The sequence below is a fragment of the Canis lupus genome, chromosome 27 (assembly GCF_011100685.1).
Source record: "Canis lupus familiaris isolate Mischka breed German Shepherd chromosome 27, alternate assembly UU_Cfam_GSD_1.0, whole genome shotgun sequence".
NCBI lineage: Eukaryota > Metazoa > Chordata > Mammalia > Carnivora > Canidae > Canis > Canis lupus.
This window is the reverse complement of record NC_049248.1, coordinates 10,565,748-10,585,268: the sequence shown is the minus strand read 5'-3', so window position 1 is coordinate 10,585,268 and position 19,521 is coordinate 10,565,748. Positions and strand designations below refer to the sequence as shown.

At 35.3% G+C, this 19,521-nt stretch overlaps 1 protein-coding gene across 1 annotated transcript in view; it reads left to right on the top strand.

Annotated features, from left to right (window-relative positions):
- Window positions 1-16,904, top strand: part of LOC486692 (NKG2-A/NKG2-B type II integral membrane protein-like) — a 49,919-nt gene extending 33,015 nt beyond the window's left edge. Inside the window, exons 9-12 of the mRNA XM_038576782.1 lie at window positions 485-636; window positions 1,086-1,139; window positions 14,194-14,297; window positions 14,536-16,904. Coding sequence (XP_038432710.1) covers window positions 485-636; window positions 1,086-1,139; window positions 14,194-14,297; window positions 14,536-14,662 — 437 coding nt within the window. The 3' untranslated portion in view covers window positions 14,663-16,904. The remainder of the gene's footprint in view (window positions 1-484; window positions 637-1,085; window positions 1,140-14,193; window positions 14,298-14,535) is intronic.
- Window positions 16,905-19,521: the final 2,617 nt, after the last annotated feature.

Genomic DNA, 19,521 nt, shown 5'->3' with positions numbered 1-19,521 from the left:
ATAATTTCTATTTTATCTCTATCTTAGCCTAGGAAAAGATGACAATGGATTATTTATGGAAAAATAAATTAGAAAATCATGTAATAAACTCAGAAATAATGATTATAGGAGGGTATTACTTTTAATGGAACAATCTGAATAAATACTCATTTAAATCTCCATATCCATTGTTACCTTAATTTCACTCCTGCTATATATAGCATGGTAAGAAATGAATCATTTTACTATTTTTAAATAGTAATTTCATTCAGTAAACTCTCAGGTCATGTAGAAATGGATATTTTTGTGTGTTTGCTTTATATGAACATATACATTAGGGAATGCTAGACCAGCCATTCTTTGCTGAGTGTATGAGCCAATTTTGTTCTATTTATACCATCCTGTGAGCATGTATGGGTATGTATACATATGCAAGTATGTAACTTAATTTGAATTTCTTAATATTCAAACTTCTTTTGGATGATATTTTATAATCTTTCTTTAGTTTATCACTGTGGTCATTGTCCGAAAGAGTGGTTTACATATTCCAACCATTGCTATTACATTAGCACTGAAAGAAAACCATGGAATGAGAGTTTGGCATCCTGTGCTTCTAACAACTCTAACCTGCTCTGCATAGATGATGAAGAGGACATGGTAAGATTTCAAATGTTTCCAGATTTTATTAAAAACTTAAAAGTTAATATTATATTTAATTTAATTTAATTAATAATTATATGAGGATTATTTTCCTCTAAGCATTAGTATGAAATTACATGGTCACATATATGTATATATTTCAGTATATGAAATTATCCCTATATTTCTCTAGTTTATTGTGTAAATACACGTTATACAAAATAGTCCCTTGTTCTAAAACTCAGTAGCCTCAAAAAACTTAATATAATAAGTTCTGGTGATTCTATAACACCATTTTTCTGGGCTGTGAATCATTAGAATATTCTCTTTTGTGAGATGAGAAGTGCTTGAATATGTCTCTTGCCCATTTCTATGAGATGGTGTCTTCTTTTTCCTTCTTAGACGTCCTTCTTCTAGGGGCGCCTGTGTGGCTCAGTTGGTTAAGTGTCTGCCTTTCTTTGGCTCAGGTCATGATCTTAGGATCCTTGGATACAGTCCCTCATTGGGCTCCCTGCTCCACAGTGAGTCTGCTTCTCCCTCTCCTACTCCCCATACTTGTGCTCTCTCTGTGTCAAATAAATGAAATCTTAAAAAAAAAAAAAGTTCCTGTAATATTTTAGATATGAGCTCTTTTCTGAGTTTATAAGATGCAAATGGATTTTTGACTCTGTGACTTGCATTTTTACTCTGAAATTGGGGTCTTTTAATGACAAAAATTTATTAATGTTACTCTGGTCCAATTTATCATTTTGGGTTTTAGTAGTTACTTTGGACTGATTTCAGAAGTCAGTCAACGGACATGAATATAATTTCCTATGTTACTCTCCAGGATTTATCTATCTTTATTTCTTTATTTTTTAACTCTTAAATAGGGTTCATGACCTATTGGGAATTTATTTTTTGTGATGATGTGAGATAAAATAAAAGGTTACACTTTTCTACATCATGACCTAATTTGTGGAGTATAATTTATAGCAAAGTAGATATTTTCTTCATAAATAACTTTATATATATAAACCTGCATATATGTCCGTATATGATCTAATCTGCTTTATAATATAAATACTAGATACTAGACACTAGATATCATTAGATAATTATATATACATATATAATATACATATATATACATATATCACAGTCTATACAGTCTATCACAATCCACAGTCTTTCACAACCCACAGCATTTTGATTTAAATATAGACCCGTACCTTTCTTTACATTCCTTTACTGTGCTCTATTTATAATTTTCCTAAATATTTCTCTACTTATATTGAGAGTCACATGGATGTTATAATTTTGCTTCAAATAGCAAACAATTTAGAGAACACAAGAGGTGAAGGAAAGTCCATTAGACCTAAGGATAGTTTTATTCTGTCTTTTGTTCTTTTTCCTGATGATCCTAGATTCCTTCCATTATCATTTAATTCCTGTTTAGATAATTCCCTTAGCAGTTCTTTCAGAGTAGGACTGGAGTGACACATTTTCTTAGTTTTCCTTTATCAGAGAATGTCTTGATTTCCCCTACATTCCAAAGTGATATTTTTGCTGAATAGTCCATTGTTTTCATTTGGAATACTGCACTTAGCATCTAAGAATTTTCTGTCCTTCTAGCATGACTTTTTTCTGTTATTTTGACTGGAGACAAAAAACATTTTGGGAACTTTTTCTGTACCTACAGGTGCCCTTGGGTTGCCAGCCTCTCTGGCACCAGTCTGGAACATATGAGGTAAAGAGAAATTCCAGGGTGCTCACCACCATGTCATTCTTTGCATCTGGAGTGCCCAGTTCTGTTAGCTTTCTCATCACTTGTCTAAATCTTCTCATGTTGTCATATCCAGGGGGTTCAGCTCTATTTGATGGGAGGAATAGTGAAAAACTTATCTTCTCTATCTTTCCAGAACAGGAAGTCTGATTTGTAGTGGTCTTAATATGAATGTTCCTAAGACTGACAGTGTTGAGTATCTGTTCCCGTACTCATTACCCATCCATTTATGTTTTTTTGATGAAGTTAACTACTAAAATATTTTGGTTATATATTTAATTTTTATTATTGTATTTTGAGAATTCTTTATGTATCCTGGCAGCAAGGCTTTTTTATTAGATGTATGATTTGTATTTTCTCTGAAGTCTATGATTTATCTTTCTTTTCTCTTCAAAGAGAAAATTATCCTGATGGACTACACTTGATCAGTTTGTTCTTTTATGGATCATGTTTTTAGTGTTCTAAGAAATCTTTGTCCCTCTTTAAGTGGTGTGTTTTTTCCTAATACATCTCCTTGAAATTTTATAGTTTACATTCATGTATGAGCAATTTTTAACATTTTTATAGTATAATGTATATAAACATTAATATGATTTGATACTGAATTGTTTCAACAACCATTTGTTTTTTTTTCTCTCTTTCAAGTTTTCATTTTAGTTCCAGTTAGTTAACATACAGTACAATATTAGTTTCAGGTATAGAATTTAGTGATTCATCACTTACATATAACACCCAGTGCCCAGCCACAACATTTGTTGAAAAAGATTATACTTCTTCCACTGACTGACTTTGCATCTTTGTTGAAATCTCCATTCCATGTATATGCATGTATAAATTTGTACTCTCCAATCTGTTTCATTAATCTTGTTATGTATTTTTATGTCAATTTCACACTTTAAAAACCATTATTTTTGTAAACAGTACGTTCATAACAGTTCTTTTTCAGTTATTGTATCTATTTTAGAACTTTGCCTAGATGTTCCTTGTTTATTTCTATCTTTCTAAATTTTATTTTTAAATTAAGAATGGATATTAGTTTTTTCAGTTGCCTCTGCATCAGAGAAATCACATGATTTGATCTTCTTTGCTCTGTTCATGTGATGGATTAAGATTATGGAATTTCAAATGGAAATCCATCCAACATGGTATTGCTTCAATAAATCTACTTATGTCATAGTCCTTTATTTTACATATTGTCCAAATCTATTTTTTATTGCCACTAACATGTAATTTCTTTTTTTAAAAGTATTTCCATCAAAATGCATATAACACATTTTTTTTTAGCAACTTTTTTCTTCCCTACAAGGATTTCTTTTTGGTATTTGATCAGCATTACATTTTCTTCATTCATAAGCATCTAAACATTCTGTAAATGGTTGTAAAAAGTATTCTGCTTTGCAGATAAAATTGTGCTAGAAGTTGTAAGACACTTCTGATATTCTTTTTTCCTTTGGTTTTGGTTTTCACAAGTTGTATTTGGTAGGATTTTTCCAATTTTATGTATAGTTTTAAATATGTTTGCATATTTTCATAATATTCTCTTATGATAGTTTTACTGTGGCATAATGTACATACAGATGGATGCATACTTAATGCATGTCAACAGATGGCTGAATTTTCAAGTCTCATCATCACACAGAATAAGAAAATTAATTTTACCAGCACTGCAAAATGCCTCTTTGTGTTCTCACCTCTGTTTACCAATCATTTATATAAATGGAATCATACAGTATGCATACTTTATTTTTGACTCCTTCAAGTGAAACTACGCTTGTGCAATTCATTAATATAGTTGCATGAAGCTGTAATTTGTCCATACTCCTTACTCTTCTACTGTCTGATTCTACTACAGTGTATTCATCCATTCTATTGCTGATGATTTTGGATATATTTGGGCATTGATTCATATGGGGCTTGCATGAGTTAACTATTGATACTTCACAATCAGCTTTCACCTAAATGTATGTTTATCATTTCTACCTTCTATATCTTTAATTGGCTCTTCTCTGTAAAGTTTATTTATTTTATTTATTTTTTATTTATGATAGTCACACACACACACACACACACACACACACACACACACAGACACACACACAGAGGCAGAGGCACAGGCAGAGGGAGAAGCGGGCTCCATGCACCAGGAGCCCGACGTGGGACTCGATCCCTGGTCTCCAGGATCGCGCCCTGGGCCAAAGGCAGGCGCTAAACCGCTGCGCCACCCAGGGATCCTTCTGTAAAGTTTCTTAAGAAGAAAGCTACTCAGGTCATGCATACATAGTATTCTTCCTTTTGAGTAACAGTGACGAAGGTATGAATTGTCTCTAAACACCACTTTGGTTCCATGTTAAGAATTTTAATGTATTCTCAATTTAGTATCATCTAATACAAGGCATCTTCACAGATTTCATGTTTGAACTGTAAATTTTTCAATGTTGGGTCATCTTTTACATGTTTGGAAATTCCTTAAATTTCTTTCTGTTGTTCCTTTGTTTTCAGAGAATATATTTTTATTATTTCCATCCTTTAAATGTTTGATCCTTATATATAACCTTAACCACTTTCAATATATGTCAGTTATGTAGAGATGGTTCCTAGTGCTTTGACAGTCTTCCATAGGTCTCCTGATTCTGTGACTAGCTAACTATTCTCTCACTCACTGATGGAAAAGCTCTTAAGTCTCCAACTATGCTCATTGCATTGTTTATTTAACCTTCCACATCTGTCAGTTTATCCAACTATGCTCATTGCTTTGTTTATTTAACCTTCCACATCTGTCAGCTTATATTTCATGTGTTTGAGGGTTCTGTTGTTAGGTGAATAATACATGTTTATAATTACTTTATATTCCTCTTATATTGACAGCCTTAATAGGTTGAAACGTTTCTTTTAATTTCTAATACTTCTTGTTTTAACAGCTACTTTGTTATTAGAATAATCATTTCTGCTCACTTATGGGGTTAATGTTTGTAGAGTCGATCTTTTGCTATCCTTTTACTTACACCTATTTGTACATTTGAGTCTAACGTGTGTGTGTTATAGAGAACATATAGATGAATCATAATCTCATTCAGGATGACAATTTCTATCTTTGATTACAATAATTATTTAATTCATATGAATGTCATTGTTGGGGTAATTGGATTTAGGTCTACCATTTTCCTATTTATTTTTATGTCTTGGTTTCTCTTCCACCCTACCTCACATATTTTATATTAAACATATTTTAGTATTCCATTTTAATTCCACTATTATGTCTTAGCTATATTCTTAAGCTATTTCCTTAGTAGGATCTATTGGCCTTACAAATATATTCAATATATCCCTTTTTTTTAATTGAGAAGAAATTGACATATGACTTCGTATAAATTTAAAGTATACAATGTGCTCATTTGATATATTTATGTCTCTTTTTTTAAACTTAAAGAATTCACTTTAGCATTTCTGTAGGACAGGTCTAATAGTTAAAATGTCTTCTGACAAATGATTTAACAGACCAGCACTGGAGTCATACTGCTGCTCTCCTCTGGCTGCCATCTCGGATAGAGTTGACACTTTGACACACCATCCTGTGGCGTGTTGAGAAAGTCTTTATTTCTTCTTCAATTCTGAATCAGATATTCTTGGTTGACAGGTCATTTTCTCTTTGATCACATTAAACATATCATCCCACTCTCTCCTGTCTTGACCTGGGAAGAAGTTCTTGCTGAGAGAATCCTTTTTGGTGTCTGGTGTGGCATGTTGACCTCAGAGCCCTTAAAGCAGTATTGGAACTGATTATCCAGGTTCAGGCACAGATGGAACTACCACAATGATTGCATGTTGGTGTACAAGTTCATTTGCTAAGGCTGTGGCACTAGTGTCTAGCATGGAGGCATGTGCAGGCATTCTGTGGAAATTGTATTTGGGCCTCAGGGGCTCACCACCATGACTCTGGCTGGCTAGAAGAATGTAGTAGTGACATGGGCTCTGTGATGAAAAGGTTCAGTGGGGGCTTAGGCCCAGGGAGCAAGGTATAGAATAAAGATGGTGTTTCAAAGTTTCAACTCTGCCCCAAGTAGCAATCACAAGAGAGCAGCAGCGTGATCCAGTGGTAGTTTGTTCAAGCCATGTGTCAAGACCCAGGAGCTGGGCACAGAGCTCTAGGAGCCAACACCAAGTGACAGTTCATGCTATGATGTGGGAGCTGAAAGTATGTTTTGTGATGCAATACTGTATTACCAGCAATGAGGACTCAGAGCACTGCTACGGAACCTATGAGAAGGGGTTCAAGGGGTGGCCCTAGCGTTGATGGGTCAGACGCTTGAACTGTCATAGGTGGAGGAAAGATTCCAGGCAGCAACAAACTAGTGTTGTTAGCAATGGCAGTTCAGAGTCCACACCTGGGAGTGGGGTTCAAGCAGTAGAAGCACCTTTTACAGTGAAGACCCAGAGTCAGGACAAAGAACCCAGTAGATGGGACTCAGGGCAGCAGCAGCATGCACCCCTAATGGCAACCAAGGCATGTCTTAAGATGTGGGGGCAGGGCTCAAGTCAGTAGAGACCGCCGAGTAATGTTGAGACAAAGCCCCAACCTGGGACTAGGAGTAGACAAAAATCAGAGGCAGTCCTAATCTTGTATATGGTGGTGGGGGGTGGGGTGGTTTTGCAATGGTGCCAAATCCCTAAAAGCAGCAGTTGGGGTCCCTGAAGACCAGTCTCCCCATAGCAATAGCTTCTGCTCTGGGAGTAGTTACAGGGTAGAGGGGGCACTCTGTTCTGCTCCATCACGTGGAGTCACCATCAGTGGGCCACCTCTGTTGCAAAAACTACAGATGTCCACAAGGTAAAGCTTGCTGAGTTCTCCTGTTCCACTTCTCTCCATGTGGTGACTCCCTCTGAGGAGATTCCTCAAAGTGCAAAGCAGCCCTCAATGGAAGGTTGAGTCATGCTGGTAAAATGATTTCCTTACTTGCCATTTGGCAATCCTGGATTTTTGAGCTCCAGGTTTTGATACTTCTTTGTTTTGTTTTTTCTTTTTAAAAAATTTTCATTTAAATTCAATTTAATTAACATATGGTATTATTAGTGTCAGAGGATGAATCCAGTGATTCATTAATTGCATATAGCATCCAGTTCTCATTATTTCATGTGCCCTCCTTTGTGCCCATAACCCAGTTACCCTATCCCCCCCCCACCTCCCCTCAAGCAATCCTCAATCTGTTTCCATAGTTAAGAGTCATTATGGTTTCCCTCTATCCCTGTTTTTGTCTTCTTACATTTTTCCTTCCCTTCATCTATATTCATCTGTTTTGTTTCTTAAATTCCACATTTGAGTGAAATCATATGGTATTTGTCTTTCTCTGACTGACTTATTTCACTTAGCATAATACCCTCTAGTTCCATTCATGTCATTGCAAATAGTAAGATTTCATTCTTTTTGATGGCTGTGTGATATTCTAGCCATCTGGGCTCTTTCCATTTTTTGACTATTATGCTATAAAGATTGCTGCTATGAATATGGAGTACATGTGCCCCTAAGAATCACTATGTTTGTAACATTTGGATAAATACCATGTAGTGCAATTGCTGGGTCATAGGGTAGCTCTATTTTTAACTTTTTGAGGAACCTTCATACTGTTTTCCAGGATGACTGTACCAGTTGGCATTTCCATCAACAGTGTAAGAAGGTTTCCCTTTCTCTGCATCTTTGCCATCATTTCTTGTTTTCTGTTGTTAATGCTAGCAATTCAGATCAGTGTGAGGTATTCTCTCATTGTGGTTTTGATATGCATTTCCCTGATGACAATTGATATGGAGCTTTTATTCATGTATCTTCTGGCCATTTGTACGTCTTCTTTGGAGAAATGTCTATTCATGTCTTTTCCCCTTTCTTTACTGGATTTTTTTAGTTTTTGGGTGTTGAGTATGATAAATTCTTTTTAGATTTTGTATACTGATGATTCTTTGTTATCCAGAGCATTCCTTGAACCATTTCTAGTTTGAAGTTGTTTAGTTTTTCTTTTTACTATTTTTTTGCTAGGTTGATGACCATTGGGACCTCCCAGCCTCCCATCTTGCTGATGGCACTCTTCACATATATACAATGAACTGGTCACCATAACATTCAAATTAATTCTGACTAAATTCTGTAAATAAATTATCACTAACATATCTCTTTTCCTCCCCTATTACAGATATGCCTATAGAAATTTTACAAAAATTTGCATCATATCATTTTGCTTTGATGAAAGGCCTATGCTAGTGCCAATTTTTGCTGAATGACAGAAATCTGAAGGGGATTTTTGCTTTTATGCTAAAAAAAGGTGAAAATAGTGTTCAGTGTTAGTTTTGCTGTTATAGAGGTAGTACATGTGCCAAGCCGTGGGAATGACCTTGTCAAGTTCCTCAGAAACTACACTTAGCATCTTGATATCAAGGGTAGGTTTCAACTGTATTTTGGAAGATCTGTGCTTCAAGATCTCAATTTATTTTGTGCATCTATTAGCAATTACATCCATTAGCAATATGTATTTTAAGGCATCAGAAAAGTCTAAGAGAGATTCTTTTTAGGACCATGGAATGCTCAACAAATTTTCCATGGAAATTAATCATAATTGCTTCTTCAATTTACACCATTTCAGCTTAGGAAAAGTTTCATAGGAACACTTTATTTTCAGAAGAGTGGAAAACCTGTATTTCTATTTTTAAAGATTTTATTTATTTATTTGGCACAGAGAGATAGAGCACAGCAGGCATAAGAGAGGCAGAAGTAGGCTTCCTGCCAAGCAAGGAGCCCAACACAGGGCTCTCAATTTCAGAACACTGGGATCACAACCTGAACTAGAGGCAGATACTTAACTAGCTGATCTACCCAGGTGCCACTGAAATCTGTACTTCTTACAAAGTTGTACTGAAGCCAGATGGCACTGGTTTCTGAATACCAATTATGTATATCTTCCTACACTATGTTCATGATTTCACACTGGTGACATGAAATGAACCATTACTGGTGAAATTGCACCCCAAAATTAACAAATGCTTAAAAAAATGTTTTCTTTCCCCTCCATGTGCCATATAACAGCACAAGATTGTATTCATATATGGTATAGGTCCAATCATATGGTATTGTATTGGTGACTTTAAACAATCTTATCTGTACCAGCAATTGCAAGAGGAAAGTATGCATACAGATTTTTAAATTCACTGACATATTAACCATTAATGCTATTCTTTATTCATTCTTGTAGATTTGTATTACAATTTAGTGACCTATAATATTAGCTTGAAGAATATTTTTGGAATTAATATATATATATTTATATATAATATATATTAATAAAAATATAATAATATTATATTATTGGAATAATTTTCCAATATTTTGGAATATTTTGGTCCATAAAGAAGAAATTCTCTTAGGTTTTGTGTCTGTCATGGAGTCCTTGTAGATCTTCTTTCTTGTCAGACTGTTTTACAGAGTTTATACTTCTTTGAGAGGACTTTTTGTGTGTGTGTGTGTGTGTGTGTGGTGAATAGGTTTGTATTTTCTTTCTTTTTTCTTTTTCTTTTTCTTTTTTTCTTTGTATTTTCAGCTCTGACCCTCCCTGTCTTTTTATTCTTCATTGTTTCTGGTGAGAGCATATATATTAATCATATTTTATTTTCCTAAATATAATGGCCAGTTTTTCTCTCCCTGCTGTCAAGATCACTTCTTTTTGTTTGCCTTTATTTTATATTTTAAGTTCTGGCAACCAAGCCACATAATATAAAATTTACCATATTCACATTACCTATGCTTAAAAAAATGTTTTCTAGAGCACCTTTAGGTTTATAGCAAAAGTAAGACAAGACAGAGAGATTTCCTGTATTCCCCTACTGCAGATATCTATGCACCTGTAGGGCATAGACTCTCTCACTGTCAATATTCCTCAGTGACGTGGTTCATCTGATAAACCTATATCGACGCATTTTTATCAACCAGAGACTATAATGTACTATCAGGTTTACTCTTGATGTTGTGCATTGAATGAGTTTGGAGAAATATGTAATGACATGTATCAACCTTTATGGAGTTATGCAGAATAGTTTCAGTGCCTTAAAAATCCTCTGTGCTCCACCTATCCATCCTTTCTTCCCCACTAAACTTTGTCAACCACTGATCTTTTCACTATCTCTATAGCTTTTTCTCCAGTCTGTCATACAGTGGGAATCATACTTATCTCACATCTTACATCTAACTATATCATGCATCTTCAACAACTTTAAGCACACAGTTTAGACTGCTAGCTATAGTAATACAGTAATTCCTCTCCCCCACATCCCCTCAACCCTTAAGAATCACCATTTACTTCTGGATCTATCAGTTTCACTACTGATGTGAATGTGTATTCCTATTGTGTGTGTGTGTGTGTGTGTATGTGTGTGGCTTATTTCTATAACCATATTGCTTGAGACTCTCAACCTTGCTGAAGCATGTGATAGAATTTCTTTCCTTTTCAAGGCTGAGTAATATTGCATTGCTTTGTGCATACTATTATGTTTTCTTGATCCATTCATCTATCAGTAGACATTTGGGCTGCTTCTACCACTTGGTTGTTGTGAATAATGCTGCAGTGAGCATGGGTGTACAGATATCTCTTTGAAATCTTGTTCTCAATTATTTTATGTATTTTCCTATATGTCAGAGTGCTGATTCATAATATTATTCTATATGTGGATCCCTGGGTGGCTCAGCGGTTGAGCAACTGCCTTCGGCCCAGGGCGTGATCCTGGAGTCCCAGAATTGAGTCCCATGTTGGGCTCCCTGCAGGGAGCCTGCTTCTCCCTCTCCTTCTGTCTCTGCTTCTCTCTCTGTGTGTCTCTCATGAATGAATAAATAAAAATCTTTAAAAAATAATAATAATATTATTTTAGTTTTAGTTTTCTGAAGAAGCTCCATAATGTTTTTCATATTGGCAGTCCAGTTTACATTCCCAACGGCAGTATACAAGAGTCCTCTTTTTCTACCTTCTCAACGACACTTATTTTTTTTATAATATCCATCCTAAGGTATATGAAGTGATATTTCATTGAGGTTTTGACTTGTAATTCTCTGATCATTGGTGATAATTAGCATCTTTTCATATGGTTTTTGATGATTTATAAATCTCCTTTGGAAAAAAAATTTTAACTTAAATTTTTAATTAAATGCCCATTTTTTAACTGGGTTATTTGGTTTTTATTGTTGTTACTGATTCATAGGATTCCTTATATATTTTGGATATGAATATTTTGTCTGATATATGATTTGCAAGTGTTTTTTCCCATTTTGTCTTTTCATTCTGCTGATCGATCCCTTTGATGCACAGAAATATTTTAGTTTGATGTTAGCTCATTTGTCTGGAGTGGACTCTTCCTTCGTGGTCTGTGCTTTTGATGTCATATCCAAGAATTAATTGCCAAATACAATGTTGTTTATTTTTCCCATGGTCTTTTCAAGGAGTTTCATAATTTTACATCGTATGTTTAGGTCTTCAGTCCATTTGGAGTTAATCTTAATATATGATGTAAATATAAGCATCCAGCTTCACTTTTTGAGTGTGGATAGTTTCCCATCATAAATTGTAAAAATACTGTCCTTTCCCGATTCAGTGGTCTTGGCAACCCTATAAAAATGATTATATGGAAAATACAGGGGTTTGGGTCTGGATATATCTTTAAATTATTGTTTCTATGGCAATTTAGAGCTTGGGGATTCCTATTGCTATGTCTTGCTGATGTCGCCTCCTCTCCGGTCTGAAATAGTATCCATGGCAGAGGTGGATTGTGTGGTGGATACGTGGTCTAAGGCTGATGGAGGTGAAAGATGTATCACCCATTCTCTGATTTTCATACTGACTTAGGTCACCTCTTAATTCACCCTGTTCCCTCAAGAGTATTTCTTTGTGTTCTTACGTGATCTTCAGTCATTTTAGTATGATGTCCTGAGATGTGGATTTCTTGTGCACATTCTCTTAGTTTGCTAAATCGCTGGGGTCTATAAATATTTTTAAAAGATATTTAGAAGTTATTCATACATTGTGACGTAAGATTGATTCTCTGGTTTATTTTGCCTCTCTTGTCCTTCTCAGGTTGAACTTAGAACTATGTTAGTTTTACTGATATTGTTTTGAAGGTTTCTAAACCCTATTAATGATTCTCTCTCATCCTGTGGGATGAATACTCTTACTCCTTTTTTCAATTTCATCAATTATTTTCTCTGCCACTCAAGTTTTCTGCAGAGTTAATTTATTGAAGTTTTCATTTTAGATATGTATTTATAAAGCAAGAATATCTCTGTGGTCTATTCATTTTTTTCTCTATTGATAAATCCTACTTGCTAAGTTGTTGCCATCGTATTTTCATCCAATTATTTGAACTAAATTTTTTAATTTACATATATACATAAATATAACTTCAAAGTGCTTTTTTCTAATAATGTAAATCTTATCTGCATAAAAGTTTCTATTGATCTGTTTTATGCCTTCTAATATGGAAGATATTTTCCAGTTTCTTTTTTTTTTTTTTTTAAAGATTTTATTTATTTATTCATGATAGTCACAGAGAGAGAGAGAGAGAGAGGCAGAGACACAGGCAGAGGGAGAAGCAGGCTCCATGCACCGGGAGCCCGACGTGGGATTCGATCCTGGGTCCCCAGGATCGCGCCCTAGGCCAAAGGCAGGCGCCAAACCGCTGCGCCACCCAGGGATCCCTATTTTCCAGTTTCTTTTCATTTCTTTTGGTGATGTTCTTGATAATATTGTTTAATAAACATGCATTCTCTTTCATATTTCATAGATTTATTATTTTTTGTAAGTTGTGTAAACTTTACTGCAGAATCTTATCCTATGAAGTTGACTTTCTGATATTTTTGTTTAGTTTTCCAAAATCTTATTATTTTTTTTATTTTTATTTTTTGCCTATTTTACTGGGTATGATCCTTGTGATTTGTAGCTTAGATGTCAATCATTAATATTTTTAAAAGTCTATATTCAAATACTGCAAGTCAGTAGGGCTTCCACCATCTGCCATGTGATGTGTGTGCTTGTGTGTGTGTTTGTATGTATGTGGGAGTGTGGTAGGGAAGTGATCATAATATTACTAGCAGTTCTCAAATTTTCTTCATCTTTAACTTTCTGCTAGGTTCACTTTGGTCTCCTCTCCCTGTGTGCATAATTTTTTCCATCTGCAAAGAGTGTGTAGAGGGCTCATGTCAACTCTTCTGCTGTACTTTCCCATACAGTATCTTCCCATTATATTTATGAGAATCAGAGCACTTGGAACAAAGACCACAAACTCTGACTAGTAAAAATATGGGTTTTCCTTATCATGACTTAGTAATATCAGCACTTTGGGCTGAAAAATCAACTAATTAAGTTTGTCTCTGTGGCACCAGCAGCATTGCTTTTTGCAGCCAGCTTTTCCAATTGTGAAGACTACTGTTCTTCTTGGTAACTGATCTGGGATGACAGGTAAGGAAGTATTGGAGCTGCCCTAAGGAAAGGAAAATTACACAGGAAAATTACAAGGTTCTTCTTTTGACTTGAATACCTAGGATTTTTTCCAAAGAATATTTCACAAAGGACTCTTAACATTTTGTCACCTACCAGAGCCCAAAATTGTTGCTTTTGTCAGTTTCTCCTCTTACTTAGTCCTATGAAGACACTCGTAGGTACAGTGTGTCCAGTGTGATACATTATATTATAATTAGATGGATACTATAATGTAAGAAAGAATTTATTTGTTACTACAAAATTCAAATGAATGTAAAAACTTCTATTTGATTTATCATAAAATCTGTTTTCTCATAGTATTGGTTGAACTTCTTTACTCATTCTTCATGGATTAGAATCTCCCCGATAATCAGTAATAATTCATCTGTGTGGTCAAAAAGCTTCACTTCCTTCTCCAAAGTGTAAGTTTCCTGAGAATGTTTACATTTTATGACTTTAAAGAATTATCTTACAAGGAAAAACATTAATATGTGAAAAATTATATAAACACAAATGTTGCAGTGTTTTCATAGAAAATGATAAGGGAAATATTTAGATTTTGATCTATAACTATTAGGCAATAAACAAATAAATTTTTTATTCATAAATATTATGGTGTATACTACTAAGATTAATGAGATATAATTCTCTGTATTTCAGATTGTCATTATCTTCAGAAAGTGATGGGAATTGTCCATATTTCAACTTTGACACAAACAAAACTTCTCATGAAGACTGCTTAGACTTAAAACCATATATTTGTAAACACCAGGCATTAGTTACCTAAATTTGGTATAATGCTATCTCACAATCTAAAGAACATTATCTCTCATTTCTTCAAAAGCCATACAATTGTTTTCTCAGAATTTTTTAAAGATGTTATTTTTCAGAGCAATTTTAGATTCACAACAAAATTAAGAGGAAGGTACAGAGATTAACTCTATTGCCCCTATCCACACATGTGATGACCTCTCCAATTATCATCATCCCTCACTAGAATGATCCATTTGTTACCCAGGATGAATCTGTAGTGGTGCATTATAATCACCCAATGTCAAAAGTGTACCTGAGGTTTCACCCTTGGTGTTGATGTTATACTAACATAAAAGTATATATACTCAGGTACATACTACATATTTCTTAAGCCTTTGCTATTGATTAAGATGAATTACACTTAAATTAAAAATCAAAATATCAAGTACTCTTTTTATAAATTCCTCAATAAAAAGAACAATTCTACTAACATTTCAAATTAATTGATTTTTCTTAGCCCTTAAAGGAGCTGCAAATAAGAGTTGAACAGCCCAGGGTGTCAAGGTTATCAGTCAGAGTTGAATCAGGACACAGACACCAAGGGAAGTTTGAGTAAACAATTATCTATTTGTAAGGGAAAGCCTACTAAAAGGAAAGGCTACTAAGATAAAAATGTAAGAACACCTTAGGGTTAAAAGAGAGTTCCCAAAAGACAGATGGCCAAGAAGCTAGATCTACTCTCTGAAGGTGGGATTCAAATGTCATTGAAGACAACGTGCCTCCAAGCTTCATGGCAGATGTGTTCACAGAATTGGCCTGGAACAGAGCAGCTCCACAGTCCACAGGGCTGAAGCTGGTGAGGATGGATTTCAGGCTGTGACTGTCAAGCAGGAAGAACCCCTTCCAGTTTGTTAAGAGGCATAGAGCAAACGGCAGGGAACTATGACTGGTACAGGACACAAAAATTTGCTGGAGGCTGAATACACTGCACTTCCTGCATGCATGCAGCTGGCAACCAAGCCATCATGGCCAAACACCCTGATGTTTCATGTAAAGCATGAAACCAGGAAAAAGAGCCCTCTCTGCTTCAATGTGTCTCCATTACCTCTTACTGACAAAACCCAACCTCGGATGAGCTGACAAGAGAAAGAAAGTGTACAGCACCTAGCTCCATTTTCTGAGAATAAGGCAGTAAGGGATTGATTTGGAGCTGGGAGTACTCAATTGTTAACAAACACTCAGGGTGATCATGCAACCACCACAGGGTGGCTATATAAGGCTCTTGCTTTTCACATCTGCCCCACTTCCTCAGAGAATGGAACCAAAGTGTACCTTCAGAATCTGTTGTAGGGCAGTACTATGAAAGGTTAGGTTCATTATACCATAGAGATAGATTTTCATTGATACTTTTCTTTCATGGCATTGTCTTCACCTGGATTCAGGTATATTGGAAGAGTTCTTGTTTTATTAAATTCTCCACATCGCTACCTCTGTCATTCTTTACTAATCTGTTAAAAATACTTTGAAGTTAAAATAAATGTAAAGTAGTGAAGAAAACAAGAATTAAAAGTATAAGGATATTTGCATAGAGCACACAGCTAGTTATTGACAGAATTCAGGACAAATGTTAGTACTTTGATAATGATTCAGAGATCTTTTTACCCTAATTCAATTATAGCAGAGAGAGATAAACTCAATAATTATTTGCAAAATAATTCATATTTTATATATGTTTATCTCTTTGAAGATATATTTATATTCTTTATATTCTCTGTGCTTATTCCTTATGATCATATAGGGAAGTTATGTGAATATTCAAAGTCAATTTCATATACTATTTAAATGGTAGCTATAACTAATTGCTAAAGTTGTGTCACAAACAACCCAAGATTGCATTAACATTTAAAAATAAGCATTTATTTCTCATTTGCCAGTCTGTGGTTTGGCTATGTTTTAGTTGATTGACATTGAGCATGTGTGGATTTGACTCCAGACTAAATTCAGTTCAGATTTTTTTTTAATACTTCATTGTTAGAAGAGCGGGCTACCTGGTATATTCACCAGATATCAGTCATTTTGACTTAAGAACTTGATCCTTCTGTGCCATCACCTGTGACATGATAATAATTGTAGACACTTCATAGGGTTGATCTGAGGAATCAATAACAATGCCTAATGATCCTTAAAATACAGCCTAATCAACGATGTTCTGGCTATATGTGATCGCTTCATATTTTACCTTACCAAAACTCAATAAAAGTCATCTTCCTAGAAAACCCATGCTCCAAAACTGTATTTTTTCCTTTCACCCAGTGAAATAGCAAGGTATCAAAAATATAATCTGACTTAACCACTTTGGCCATATACATCAAAATGTTTGCATTTTCAAACAGGTTTTTGAGAAATTCAATACATGTCACATATGCACTATAAATAGGAGTAATTTTTTCTGGAGACATATTTTCTGTTTTGAAATCAAGTTTCATTTACTGTTCTTTCTGTTACTGACCAAGAACCTCAATCTCCTCACCCAGTTTGTTATATAGACATATGTAAAGGCTATCTCTTTTGGAATTGAAGAAATTTGAGATCAATTGTCAAGGTTTTATGAGATAGCCTGTTCAATTCCTATATTTGTAATTTTGTTTCCTGGTAATAATTAGTGTAAGTTATGGATAAAAGAAGTCTTAGCATTTAAATAGTGTTGTTTTATCCAACATTTTATGTGGCTCTTCCCTTAATTACGATTATTACTTTGTGGCTCCTCTTAAGTCAACAGGTAAAAATTCAGCTTGTTTACCCCTAAGTGCTCTGGATTGGATAGAGTAATAGTCCAATCTGAGATGAGGAGTAAAAATAACTTTTTAAAGATATCGGGATCCCTGGGTGGTGCAGGGGTTTGGCGCCTGCCTTTGGCCCAGGGCGCGATCCTGGAGACCCGAGATCGAATCCCACGTCGGGCTTCCGGTGCATGGAGCCTGCTTCTCCCTCTGCCTGTGTCTCTGCCTCTCTCTCTTTCTCTCTCTGTGACTATCATAAATAAATAAACATTAAAAAAAATAAAGATATCAATGTTATAACATCAAAAGTTATAACACATGTGTGATTAGGATCTTACAAGGAGAAGTAAACAATTGGAGTGATTTTTACTGTGACTCTTTACTGCCAGGCATAGATTTCATTGAAGTTAAATGCCAAAAGAGTGAGTATATATATATAACAAATGATATTATTTATACATATATATAACATATATAGTTATTTAATTAAAAACTAAAATGTGAATAAACACAAGAATAGTAAATATAAGCACCTCAATTTCAAAAGACAACATCAGTGAATTTTACATTTTTTGGCATCATTCCTTAATGCCTTAAATGTTATAATCCTATTATGTGGCTAATCGAGAAAAATGGATTATTAGTTTAGTTTATGGAAATATAATGAAATATAATAGATTTAATAACTTATATGGCTAGCCTGCTTTAGCCATTGTTAAAAAGATTAAAGTATTGGTCTTAATTTCAATAACATAAATGTGGTTTTAAATTCCACTTTCTAGAGTATAGAAAGGTAAAGTTTGTTTATTCAATCTCAGTCTCCTAGAGATTATGGTATAAGTGAGTATCTTTAGAAATTATAAATAAACATTTCCTCTTTCCTTGGTATGAAATGAAAACTGAGGGGAATAATTCTGAGGTCAGTACTAAGATGGTGGAGTAGGAGGATTCTGAGCTGACCTCCCAATGTGGTGACCCACAACTGGCAGAAATCTCACAGGCACTGAGTCCTCTGTGAAAAGTGAGGGGATCAAGTTCCACATTGTCCATCCTATCCTAAGGATCTTCACTGGGATGATGAGCTTTGAAATTTATCTGGCTTTGAAATTTATCACATCTGGCTTTGAAATTTATCTGGCTTTATCTCCAGAAGCATTGAAAATCAGTGGGGTTTAACTCTGGGAAGGCTGAAGGGTTATAGAAATATAAGATTCTACTCTTATAGGGCCCATAAAAACTCACTTATGCTGAGACTCAGCAAGAGGCAGCAGTGTAAAAAGTAGTTGGCCCATATGTGAAGATTTAATGACTAATTTTAGGGTGTATCCTAGAGGCAGAAATGGAAGAGCTGGTGGGCACCATCTTTCCTACCCACCTTTTGCGTAGCTGCCCTGGTGCATTGGGTCCCAGTTTTGACAGTCTTCATCCACCTTTCTAGCACTGTTTACCCCATTTTGGTGTTCCCCAGCAGACCCACCTGGCAATGTGTGCGTCCTGACAGATACTCCCGAAAGGGACTGCCACCCTGCCACACCTCAAGGGCAACTTACACTGAAACCAGTGAGCCACAAAGGGGCACCTGCCCCACCATACCTGGAAGAAAGCCTTGACCAGGATGGGCCACTGCCAATGTGACTCCCACACTTCTGCACCCACCAGGCAGTTTGACTGGATCTGGTACACCTGAGAAGTGGCTTATTTACCACCAAACCCAATGAGCCATCTTAGCTGGCACCAATATCCCCCAAAAGGTTCCCATCCTGCCAAACCCAGTGAGTAGCCTCACTAGGACTAGAAACCCTCCAAAGAACTTTTGTAGTGGTTGGCATTGCCCACCAGTATGCCTGCAACATTTATGGCCAAGCAACACAGTCAGCAACACTAGAGACTTGCTCTGACCAAAAGCATACCCTCAATATTTCTACTCAGGCCTCCTAGTCTGTTGTATCAGTGGTCAGCTCTGTACAAAAGTCTGACTAAACAAAAAAAAAAAAAAAAAGGAAAAGAAAATAAAAACCAAGACTCATCCATATACTGCCTATAAGAGACTCATTTTAGACTGAAAGACATAGAGTCTGGCAGTAAAAAGATGGGAAAAGATATTCAATACTTG